Raw genomic sequence first — 12,407 nt, 5'->3', positions numbered from 1 at the left:
GAGCGAAGGTGCCTGATCCTTGCTGGCACAAGTCACTCTGGAAGAAAGCACTGACCCAACCAGAAGGGGCAGCGTCCCACTGCAGGCTCAGCACCTGCATACCCTGTGGCCGTGTGGTGATGTGGTGCCCAGAGCTGAACTGCCTGTATCATTACAGGAGGGCCTGAGGCAGCTCCGGGGGCTTTTTCCTGCTTGTCAGGATGTTGTGCAAGATGGTGCCTCATTGGTGCTCAGGGAAAGTATGGTCATTGCCCTACCATAGCTTATGAGTCTTTTGCAGCTTGAGCCCTTGCCTTCTGTTTGGTTTCTGAGGGAAGCTGTTCAGCTTCAGTTCCCACTGCTCACGATTGGTGGCGCAAGGCGGGTTGAGAAATGGTAGGGTTTCCCATAGTGGGATTTCTTGGGTCTCTGTTCCACAAGCAGTTCCTTCAGTGGTATTCTCTGTCTGCCTCCCTTGGATCGTTTCCCTCAAAGGACCCCTGACCATCAGCCTCTGCTGATTCTTGTTCCTCAGTTGTCTTTTTTTCTGCTGCACACAAGGAGCTGCTGCTTCTGACCTCTGCTTGGAGTGGGCAGAATATTGTTCGACCTCTCTCCATCTGTGTTTTCATCTCTAGGAATGGGTTACCTGTGCTTGAGGGTGGATCTGCCCCCACAGTGGGTTCTCCTCTGCTCTCCTCCTCGACACTTTGTTCTTTCTGGCTTAGAAAACAAAGCCTTTGGCAAGTGAAGGAGGTGCCTGCCCTTCCTGGGGGAGGGCCAGCTGGCCTGCATTTGATTATGGCAGTGCCTCCTCATCCCTCCCCATTGTCCTTGCTGCTGTAGGAATGCCAGCCTTTTTGCGCTCCATCCTGTGAGCAAGTGTTGCTGCTCTGGGGCCCAAAGAGGGGCTGGGGCCGTTCTTCCCATCACTCTCGCCTCTCTGCACATCTCCATGCACCTTTCCCTCCAAGTCGCATTCACCCCATCCCAGCTCCGGCAGCAGACGGACACAGCAAACCCTCTTGTAAGTACCAAGAGTGCGGCGCCCCGGCTGACGTGTGAGCTGTACTGATATTGTTTGGAAACAATGTAGAGAAGGCTTTTCACTTGGTTGCTTGTGCGTGTCTGTGTGCATCCAGCATGAATCAGTGTGCTTTGTGTGCGGCTTTTGTGTGCTTAGACAGAACCCCGTGGGCTGTGGGCATCTTTGCATGGTTCCTCTGAATCCCAGGATTGCGCTGTCTGTAGTAGAGCAGTGCCTGTCCCTCTTTCTCTTTATTAGAAGTTATTGCATGATCATTTCAGTGAGCATAATTTACCTGCAGCTAAAAGTTGCTGTGGGGGCTGCCTGGATGTTTGTGCAGGGCAGGTGGTACCTCTCAGCCTCCAGGACTTCTGTCAAATGTTTTGGACAGCACAGGATGGGGCTGCCCTCCTGGACTGCTCCAAGGTTTGCTGGGTTCCTGCCCCCCAGGTGACTGAGACCTGCTGGCACAGCACTTCCAGCTTCCAGAGATGGATCTGATCTTAGATTTGACAGCAGAAATCCAGAGTATGCTTAATAAGTTGCCTTCTACAAATGTTGTCTCTGACTTCCCCCCCAGAAGTTTCAGAACAGAGACCTGCTGATACCTTGTTTTCTGCTGTGTTTCATTTCTGATTATGTACCAGATACAATTTTGATGATAGTTTTGAGGGAAAAAAGTCCCTTTGAGGTGATAAATTGTTTATGTTTCTTTTTTCTTAGCCTTCGATGAAAAAGAAGGGTTTGAATGCTGGTCTGTGGGCAGCTGGAAAGGATGCTGGTATCTGCAACCTAAAAGTGTGATTTTTCTGTAGCAGGCTGTTTGGCACAGTTTGAGAAGTAATTTTACTGAAAGGGTGCTATGATTCCCTGCTCTGGGAATGTGCTCGGAGAAGTGCAGAACTTAGCAACAAATTGGGAAAAAAGTGGAAAAAATTTGATGTGTCCTTACTGTAGCATACTTACTGTAAACAGAGGCATAGGTCTGTGTGCCATGATGCTGCCAGCAGTTCTGTACAGGTCAGAACATGGTTTTGCCCCCCAGCACGTTGGAGCAAATGAAATTTTGCTGTGGTTTGTAATAAAGTCCCTGTGACTTAACGTGCACTATTCTCTCCGTAGCTCTGTGCAGAGATTGGCTTTGGTTTTCTGGGGATGGTCTGCACGACATTCCCAAATAACAGTTTTCATCTGGTTACGGGTGCAAGTTCCCAGGATGATGAAGTGAAATCCAAAAGGCACCGGAGAGGAATATTTACTGTGCTGTTTTAGAGGAAGCCACTGTTGTCTGGCTTCAGCATTGTCTGACAGCAGCTGTCTCATCTCTCTTTCTCTCTCCGTCCTCAGTTATGCCTGTAAAGTCGTGCCCCTAGACAGACATCTAGTCTGATGTCTGATTTGTTCTCCCGTTTCAGGGGTGTCCTTTTTCATGCACAGCCTGAAGCAGCTGGGGGAGTGAGCCTCAACGTTGGAAAATCGATCCTCTGGCAGAGTTCATGCAAGGTCAATGTGTGAAATCTCTCCCTTCTCCTTTCTGCCAGGTTTTTGCTGGAGAAATCTTCTTGTAAGGTTAAAAAGTGTCTAGTGTTTACTTTCGTATCAAAGTGTGTTCATGCATTAGAAAGTTTCTGCTTTGCCTTGGAGATAGTCTTCTTGCACAAACAGAAGTCCCGAACACTTAAATCTGATCTGCTACAGATCAGAGTTTTCTGTCTTGCAAAATTAGTGATTTGGAAACTGTTCCGTCTTACGAATTCTCCAGTAAATCACTGCTGGCTTGACTGGTGCTTGAGTTATTTTCTCCCATGTTTCACCAATAACTATATTGTCAAATGGGCAGCACAGCATTGCCTGTAGCCCTGGCAAGATCTGTGGCAGGAGGTAAAAGCTAAATAGTAGTTAGCACCAGCACTCAGTGCTCCTTTCTAGTTGCACAACATAGGTGTGAGACTGATTTGTCCCTCAGTGTTACAGAGCAGCAGCAGTGAATTTAATTAGGTTTTTGTCATGTGCTAAATCCAAGCACAATTTGCAGTTGAAGGTGAGAGGTTTTTGGGTTCAGATGCTTTTGAGCACCTGTCCCAGCACCTCAGGCAATGCTTTAGTGCAGTATAAGGTCTGTGATGTGTTTGTGACATGTGCAGAAGGGCAAAGCTTTGATCCATCTGGGGTCCTTCTCCTTCCTACTGTGCTGGCCATATTCTCCCCATTGGTGGAGATTACAGCAGGAAGAAGAGGCTGAGGGAGCCAGCCAGTGTGCAGCATATGTTGGGATGTAGGGTATTTGCCCCTCATGTGCCTCCCCTGATCCAAGGAGTGCCAGCATGTTCTGCCACTGGATGTGTGCAGGGGGCAATGCCTGACATGCTGAAACCGCCTTCAGCCTTGATTGCCAGAGCACCTCCGTGTAAAAGTTCCTCGGTGTCCTTGGCTGCCATGAGCATAAATTGACAGTTGTCTGAAAGACTTGGGCCCCTGTCAGGTGGGTTCAGATCTCCTGCAGGATCACAACACTGGGAGCCAGTAAGTCATGGCAGGGGAAGAGAAATTCCCCCTCCCAGCAGGTTTAGGGATTTCCCAGCTTGTATCGCAGCTGAGGTGCAAGGGGAATTTGTTGTGCTTGAAGTGTGAGATCTGATGCCAGCAGAGATCTTGTGCATGTGTGCAGTGTTGAGTTTGGGTGCTTTTTTCCCCTCTGATCTTGGGATAGAAGTTGCACAGGGTGACAGATTTTCTGCATTTTTGTGTGCTGGCATCCATCTGGGTGCTCGGATCCTCCTGGAGACTGGAATTCCCTTTAGTCATGGGAGTTAAATAGATCTGTTCAAGCAGTCTGGTCATGAAGCTCCCCTCAGTGTACAGATGGAACTGAAGCTCACAATGGCTCAATCTGCATATCAAAGCCCTGGACATATGGACAGGGTTCTCCCAAGCACCCGCTGCCTCTGATGAGGCTCCTCTGGCTGCTCTGTAGGGCCTTGCACCCTCCAAGTACATCTTGATGTGCTCTTAAACCAGGGAGCTGTTTCCAGCATTGTCAGGTCCCCTGGAGAAGGGGACCCAGCAAATCTGCTGGGGTGTCTGGATCCAGTTTCAGCTCCACATCTCCCCAGGGCACAAGCACCCACCGTGCAATGCAGAGAGATCCCAACACATCGAGTGGTAGTTAAGCAGAGTTTGGCTCAGCTTGTCACAAGGGAAGGGATGTGAATTGAAGACTACAGAGAAAGTACCCATGTTTCCACATGCAGGCCCAAGGGCATACTGGAGGTTTTGCAATCCCCAGCAAGGAGCACTGAGCACGGAGAACCTCGTTGAAAGGGAGCCGGTACAGGGCAGAGGGGAGACACCCACCCCAGTCCAGTCTGTCCACACTTGCCTGTGGGGTGCTATTACAGTGGGGTATTTGTACAGCGTGATGATGTGACTGTCGGGACAGATGTAAAAGCAAAGCATGCAAAAAAACCTCTGGAGGTGACATTAGTCTTTGAATGGGGTAATTTGTTGCTGTTGTGCAAGTTGCCAGCTCCAGCTTTGGTGACTCACACATCTTGCTGTTGCTTGATCTTGAGCTTGGCTGGTAACATGAGGCTCTTGGCTCATGTGCACAAAGCTGCTGAAAAAAATGGGCAGTGCCTCAGTTGTGAAGAGGCTAGTTTGCAGCAAAGGCAAACATTGAAGTTTTTGATTTTACTGGGAGCAAACTTGGCCCCTGGTCCTCTGGGCTTGGGAGCTTTTAGATGTTGAGCAAATCCCTATGGTGAGACAGAAAAATAGGGGGAGAATAATCAGTGCAGAATCTACCCAAAGCTGCAGTCATGAGAGACTGTGGAGCTTGGAGGAAGGCAAATCTGCCACTTGCTGCCCAGCTACCTAGGGAGTAATTTTATACATACACATGTAAACATATACATGCGTGTCATATATACGTGTGTGTCTGTACATAGATACCTGGTGAAACTGGAACAGGCTGCTCTTGTGGTATCTCTGAGTTGCTCTGAAGCAGGGGTTATTGTAGCTGCTCGTGATTCACCAGGTGAGTCACCCTGTTTCTAATGGACACCCCTAGGTACTGCCTAGCAGTGGCAGCAGAGAAAAGAAGGGCAAGCACTCGTCCTGCACGACAGCTCCAGTACAACGAGCCACATTTGCCCTTTGGGTCCTCGTGCTGTCGTCAAGAGAGCAGAAATCATGTGCAATCTTATTTTAGCCAATTATATTCTCCTGTAATTAGGCTCTCCTGAATTTGTCATGCCTGGCTGCCTGGAGGGCAAATGAAGGGATTTTTGAGCTCTGCTCAAGAGTGCTGCTGCAAAAGGATGTCCAAGCACATTGTTCTAAGGAGCAGCCTTTGATGGTACGTGGACTATGGCATGCCCAGACCAACCCTGACAGGTGCTGCTTCCCTGACCCCTTGTTCTTTACTGCCCAGCTATGGGTATCTGCTTATTCTCCTTTCTTATGCTTAAATCCAAGGAGTTTGTAGTTTGTGCTCCTCTATGATCCTTTGCCCTCCCACAGTGTTTTTACAGCAGCTGGTACTTGGTAACTGGCAGAAATGCAAATACAGGATTTAAAGTTTATTTTCTTTAGCAGCGAGTTTTAGGCAAACTGATGATTTCTGTGGTGTGTCCTCCCTTGGAGAGGAGGGAAGGCTTTGTGAGCTACACAGCAACTCAGAAATGGTTTAGCTCTTCATTTCAAGAACGTGAGTCCTTTTCTTTGTCTTTAAAGCTGAGCTTTTACCAGCTACATCCTATGTAGGACACAGTCTTGATTAGTTTGGTTTGTGCTGCTAATGAATCGCAGGCAGGGCTGCAGATGCAGTTTAGAAAAGTCTACAGAGGGGCAAGAGAGTAACAGGGATCCTCTGCATAGTGAAGGGATTACTTCTAACTTGGTGGCTTTGCTGAAATGCTTTTGCTCTGAAATTACATGGTTTCTTGTGTCCAAGTGGAGCTGCTTGCTTATGGAGCCACAGGTCTTAGTAGAAGTGAGCAGGGGCTTTGGCTCTTACAGATGTGAAAAAAACATCACAATGTCTAGGAGGCATCAGTGTTTCCTCCATAGCTCTTATATATTGGGTAGTGATTTACTTTGCATTTTGCTTGAATTTGGGGTCAGTTGGGATGGTTTCCCTCCCTGTTTTTTTGCACTGTGAAAGGGTATCTGGCTTGTGCCCAGTCAGAGTGTTCTCTGCACACTTCAGTAGCTTTCGTGTGAAGCGCGGCCCCTTCCCCCTCTGCCTCGTCTCTGGTTACCAGGGCCCCCCAATCTGGTATTTAGGCTAGCAGCATTTGCTTGTGAATAACCAGAGCTGAGATGATACATGGGAGCAGTGGCCCTGCCTCAGTCTGGTCGTAGGGGATGATAATGTACAGCACAGAGCTGGGCACAGCCAGGGTATGGACTCCCTCTGGACAGATGGGAAGGTAGGATGGTGTCTGTTTTTAACCCACACATAGACTTGCCAAGGGAACACCTGCAGCCTCTTAAGTCTTGCTCTTTCGCTCGTGAAGTCTTGCTCGTTCCCTGCTCCTTTCTTCATGGGTGCTGTTAGTATTGGTAGGTGGGAGCCTGAGGAAAGCCTAAAGCAGATCCAAGTGAGTGGTGAGCCAACCACTTTTTGCTGTAGCTGCTTGGTCTCTGAGTTAGCAGAGAAACAGGCTTGTCACCATTTGTCAGCTGACAAGTTCTTGTGGTAAGTAAGGTTTTAGCCTGGGCAGTTTTGCTTTCGATGTATTTTGTTGTAAAAATGGCTTTTTTATCGCGGTCCTTCTGAACTGTCAGCATATAAGGCAGTCTCCAGCCATCGGTCCCTGCTGTGTGCATGCAGCAGCTTGTGGCAGGGGACATACCAGTGTTGTGAGCAGGAGTCACTTCTCAAAGCAACCTAAAGTCATGTTGGACTTAAGAGGGAGTAAGCCCAAATGAGCATCTGTAATGACAATAGCAGTCTCTTGCAAGAGAGGTGCATTTACTTTGGAATGGTGCTCTGGTGAGTCCCTGTCACTCTTTACTCATGAGTAGGGAGTGCTGCAAACAGTGAGCTCTGCAGGCTTCAGTACCAAGGCTGTGGGTGGCCGGCAGAGCAGGGCAGCTGCAGGACTCAGAGCCTGTGTGACACCCTCCATAGCTGTTGGGAAGTGCTTTGTTTAGTTCACAACGCTACCTGTGATGCTTTTCACTTTCCTGGCTGCACCGGTTTTGTCTCCTTTGCTGCAAGCTAACCTCATTTTCCTCTTAAAGCTCACAGCTGAAGTTAAGGGCACTTAAAATGAGCACAGCAGTGCTGAGAGGAGGTCTGGTTAAATGGGGGGCTGTGCAGTTTCTTGCCACAGAGACCTACAGTCAGTTGTGTCTCACTGAGAAACAGCAGAGTGGAGCACAGCCTGGAAGCAGGAGCTGCATCAAGCTGGATCAGGGCTTGATATTGTTAGTTTCTTTTTTGCTGTCCTTGGCAGTGTTGCCAGCTGTTGTGCTGCTTCCCCCTCTCTGAACTGTAGAGAACAAGGGAGATGGAGGCTTGCAGTCCTGGGACATCCCTGCAGAAGAGTGAGAAACTTGGTCTGTCTTGTTGCTGTGCTTCAGTCATCATACCCACAACCATGATTCCATCCCTCCCTGTATTGCTGCTCCCACCAGGACCAGTCTTGACTTTTCATCACCCGTCTCAGTTGCACTGTGCAGTCACTTGAGATTCCAAATGAAACCTTCTCACAGTAGAGTTAGTCACCCACCCAGGTGCATTTTTCTTCTGCAGAAAGTTGATCTGCCTAGCTCTGCCTCTTCAGACACTGTTTCCTATTTGTCAAGAAAAATATAGTTACAGTCATCTCCCCACAGGAAAGGATGAAAGAGGTTTGGACAAAGGCAACCCCCCTGAAATTGCCCCTTCTGGCATATGTCTGAGATGCACAGTGTCTGCTCCCTGTTTTGACACCAGAAGGTGTCTTAGAGGTCACTTAACCTCGAGTATGCAAGGAATCTGATAGGTTTGTGATAGGTTTGGGTTGGATAGGTATAATTTCTGAGTGGTGGCTCAGGTGAGGATCTAGGACTCCTGGAAGGCTTTCAGTGCTGGCAGTGTGCCCTGAGCCAGGGCTGAGCAACTTCTCTGGACCTGTGTTTGCAGATGGTACTTGAGTGGTGCAAAACCCGACAGACTCCAGGAGCTCCTGTCCACGATGTGCTGCAAGCCTTGTCCATGGTGAAATGATCAGGGACCGACAGAGGATGATGGGCTTGAGGGTTGCACCATAATCTAGTGAAGTCCCTGGCTTTTCCTTACAGCATGGCAGGTCCCTGAGAGCCCAGGCCTCTCCCGGGCAGCCTGGCAGGACCAACCTGTTGCTGATGCCTGTTGCAGGATAGGCCAGTCCTGCATATGCAGGAAGCATGTTTGTCTTTAATCCTGTAATTGAGAGTTTCAGTAACGACTTGCCTGTAAAGATCAAAAGCTGAGGTACAGGCTTCTTCCTGCCCGGTTCCAGACATGGTTGGGAAGATTTCAGCTTCCCTGCACACAGGTGCCTCCTTTTATCTGAGCAGCTCTTGGAGCTCTGCAGGGAAGCTGTAGGGCTGCCTACTCTCCAAAAGCCCCTCATCCAGAGGGCCATATCCTGGCTTGGCTGAGTGTTGTTTGCAACCTTACTGGGGGTGACAGATGACAGCAATACCCCTGCCTGCATGAGGATGGGGGCACACTTGGTCCCTGGAGAAGACTGCCATTTATGTGCAAAAAGGGGCAGTTGAAGCAGATGATGTGACTGCAGAAAGCCTTGGTGGTCACTTAGCATGTTACCAAGCAAGCTGCAGGGTGTGGAGGGCTGCTCCATTGTGCAGGGAACAAAGCTGAGCTGTTGCTGGCCTGCATCAGGCTTTGGGGATGGAAGGAAATACCATTGAGATTGAGAGCCATTTCTGCTTAGTCCTGGAGTCCTTGCCAGGAACAGACAGAGACTATATGAAGATGAGAGGTGGTGGGGCTGCCACCCTGTATGGTTTGCAGCCCTGATGCCTCCTCACAGTAATGGCATGCAGATCTGCAGAGTTTCCAAGAAATAAAAAAAGTCTGTTTACTCTCTCTCCCATCTGTGCATGAAAGTGAGTACCCCAACCTTAGATAAGGCCTTCACAGGGCAGCTGCCTTCCTGAGTGGTTCCTATAAAGTCCAGGCAGGCCTGCTGGCTGTCCCTCTCCTGCACATTGCTCTCAGCACCCTCTTTGACAACCCCGGGTGCCTTTTGAGCTCAGCTTTTCCCATCACTGAGCAAAAGGCAGCCAGCATGCAGCCTTCAGTGAGGATCAGCCATTGACCTCCACAGCTGGAGAGGTGAGATGTGCCCTTTCTTAGCTGAGACGGATGGACAAGCCTTGCTTGGGGCAGAGCTGGAAGGGGCTGGTGTTGGTTTGCGTACAGCTGGAGGGGGCAGCTCAAAACCCCTCAGCAGAATACACCATCTGTCACTGCTGTGCAGATCTGCTGGGCTCTGCTGCACTCAGTGATTCACCTCGCCTTGAAATGCTCCCGTCTCCAGAGAATAGAAGAACCTCTGTGTCGCAGATAAATGAGGATTCTCACCAGAATCTGACATGGCCTCTGCCTCTGCACACCCCTCCTGGCCTCCAGCAGTGGGCAAGTCTAGAGCATAAAGCCTGGATCAAGAGAGAGGCAGGTCAGGGGCCTGTTGCTGCTCTAGGCAGGGTGATGGGAGGAAAGGGGGGCTATTGCTCTTTTGGTTGTCCCGTGCTGCAGTTGTGTGGGGCTGAGAAGTGTTTTCCCTGAGCAGACGCTGGTGTTTCTGAAGCAGCTCCTTGCTCCGCGTGAGTAATGGGGCTGGCTGCACGCACACCACGCAGCTGCAGCTCAAAAGAGAATGTGGACGGCTGTGGGAGCTCTTGTGGAATCTGTCCCTAGAGTGACTCTGCTCAGGCTGCAGGCTGTGCTAGCATTCAGCTCTCCTACAAACAGCACCGCTTGGCTGTCATAACCTTCCCCATCCAGGGACTGAACATCACGAGAATGAAGTACCTTCTGCCCTGCCTGTCTCTGTCACCAGCAGAGAGTGAGCCTGGCACCTGATCTCTTTGGCCACCGTATCCCTGATGGGGATGTAATGTCCACTTGCATAAAGCTTGGGTGGATTTTCTTGGTGTCTAAAGCTGCATAAAAGTAAGTGATTTAAGCTCTCTGAGTGAAGGTTGCTACAGTGAGGCTGCTCAGGAAATGGAAAAGCTGGTCACTTTGTTCCTGGCGCTAAATATGCGTGTTGTTTCTCTACAGGTACACAGGGCCTGACAGGTTAAGTTCTAGAGATGGTCTGGCTTGCTTCAGGGCAGCCAGTGGTGTTTCTGCACTTTGACTGATGCTGGGCAGTAGGCAGAAGATGACAGGCAGCCCTGTCCTGAGTGTTTTCCCCACCTTTGCATCTGATTTCAACAAATAACACTGTGTGTTCACTGATGAGCAGTAAAGTTCCCTGGCCAGGACTATGGCCGCTGGTCATATTTATGCTGTCATTAAATCTTACTATCTCTGCTTTATAGAGAAAATAGTGGCTTATGAGCCTAAGTCAGATGCTTGCCTTTCTTCTGCTTTTGATCGATGACAGACAGGTCTTGGTGCTGAGCTCCATTTCTTCCATGATGATAAGGCACTCACTCTTCCCTTGTATTTGTCACTGGACCACATTTTGTCCCACTTCTCTTGGTTGACTGATGTGGCAGAACTGTTTTAGCAAGGCCAGCACATGCACCACTGCTAGAGTGAAGCCCCATGAAGCTGCTTCCAGCATTCCTGGAGTATTAGAAATAAACTGCTGAGCTCAGTATTTGACTAACCAGCACGAGCATGTAGTGCAGTGGCAAGCAGAGCCAGGCAGGCAGGCAGAGCACAGCACAAGCTGCCAGCAGGCACAGAAGATGCACAGGCTGCACGGTCTCAGATTCCTTCTTGCTGCAAGGGTGGGTCAGAGCATTTGGGGTGATCCATACAGCCCAGCTGTGGTGAAGCTCCAGGCTTCTGTGTGCTGTCAGCTCCAGGAAAACAGTGTAGAGAGCAGCAGTCCCGTTGCCTGCAGCTTACTGGTGCCCCCTTGACCTTGTCCTGCATGACAGTGCTGAAAGTGGCTGGGCAAAGGAGGAGGGAGAGTTCCAGGTTTTAGACTGAGCAGGGCCACACTGAGGTGTGAATTCCTACAGTCTTAGCAGCAGCTTTCCCTGGGCCCCACTACCCAGAGAGGACAAATGTGCCCAGCAGTGTGGGTGCCAGCTCGAAGGGACCTGGCAGGGAGGTGGGGCTGTGACAGAGCAGCCAACACAGCTGAAGCCCTTTGCATAAGGGGCTGTTTGTTTTGCTGAATTGTTAAGCCCCATTGACAATAGCAGCCCCCCCGACTCTCCACACTCAAGGAACTGTGGTGGCCAGACACTGATGCTTTCTCTTGTCTTCAGGCACCAAATGAGGGTTATTCTTCACTGAGTCCCTCTGACTGGCTGTTGCTTTTTATTCTTGCTCTGCAGGCATACGAGTGGGCCTTGGAAGGGATGCGACACCTTGCCTGTATCAGCATGGAGGACTGCAGCTCTGCTGAGCACTGTGCAGATGTGATCAAGTGCCTGGAGAGTTACAAGGGGCAGCACCCAGACATCAGTACTGCCCGATTCCAAGAGATGAAGGAGCTGGCCTGTGAGCTGAAGAGTGACAAGGGGCTCAAGCAGTGGAAATTTGCATGGTCTAAATGCCAGGAGACCAAGCTGGTTTTTGAAAAGAAACTCGAAGCGGCCTTGAAAACAAGGAAGTCTCTGCTGTCAGACCGCAGCCCAGCTGTCGGGGAGCAGCCCCAGGCTGGCAGCGAGACTGGCACTCTGTCCCACCGGAGGCACTCTGAGGGAGCTGCCTCCAGGTCCCACTGGGACAGGACTCACAGCGTATCCCATGGCTACAACAGAACCAACAGCTCTCTGGAGTGGGCTAAGGAGAAAGCTCCCTCACTCTCCCTGAGCTGCCCTGGCGATGTCGATGCTGGGGAAGAATTTGCCTGCCAGGCTGCTCTCAGCCCTGGTCCTCACTCAAGCAGAATTTCTTTCGCCATCAGGGCCTGTAAGTCTCCAACACTGCCTGAAGAAAAGCCAAACCTGGACAGCATATTAGAAATCCCAGAGGTGAAGCAGCCTTCTGCATCCACTCCAGTCCCTGGGAAGCTGCCTTCCAGGAAGGTGCTCAGGAAGGCCCAGAGCTTTGACCTGCCTTGTGGTGAGAGCCTGTGGTCAAGCTGCCAGAGGAGCGAGCCGGCCAGATATGGCAACACCGGTGTGTTCATTAAGGGGCTGGAGGTGAGCAGCACTGAGCTGGTGGACAGGACGTTCGCGCTGCGGCAGCCAGCTGTGAGCAGCTGGG

The 12,407-nt window shown here is 50.4% G+C and overlaps 1 protein-coding gene across 1 annotated transcript in view; it reads left to right on the top strand.

Moving 5' to 3' along the window:
• PLEKHG4 (pleckstrin homology and RhoGEF domain containing G4) overlaps positions 1-12,407 on the top strand; it is an 87,672-nt gene that overhangs the window by 64,076 nt on the left and 11,189 nt on the right. The window contains exon 16 of the mRNA XM_017740806.1: positions 11,531-12,372. Within this exon, the coding sequence (XP_017596295.1) occupies positions 11,531-12,372 (842 nt within the window). The remainder of the gene's footprint in view (positions 1-11,530; positions 12,373-12,407) is intronic.

The sequence above is a fragment of the Corvus brachyrhynchos genome, unplaced genomic scaffold, assembly GCF_000691975.1.
Source record: "Corvus brachyrhynchos isolate BGI_N302 unplaced genomic scaffold, ASM69197v1 scaffold26, whole genome shotgun sequence".
NCBI classification, from domain to species: Eukaryota; Metazoa; Chordata; class Aves; order Passeriformes; family Corvidae; genus Corvus; species Corvus brachyrhynchos.
Note: the sequence above shows the minus strand (reverse complement) of the source record. Positions and strands in the feature narration are given on the sequence as shown.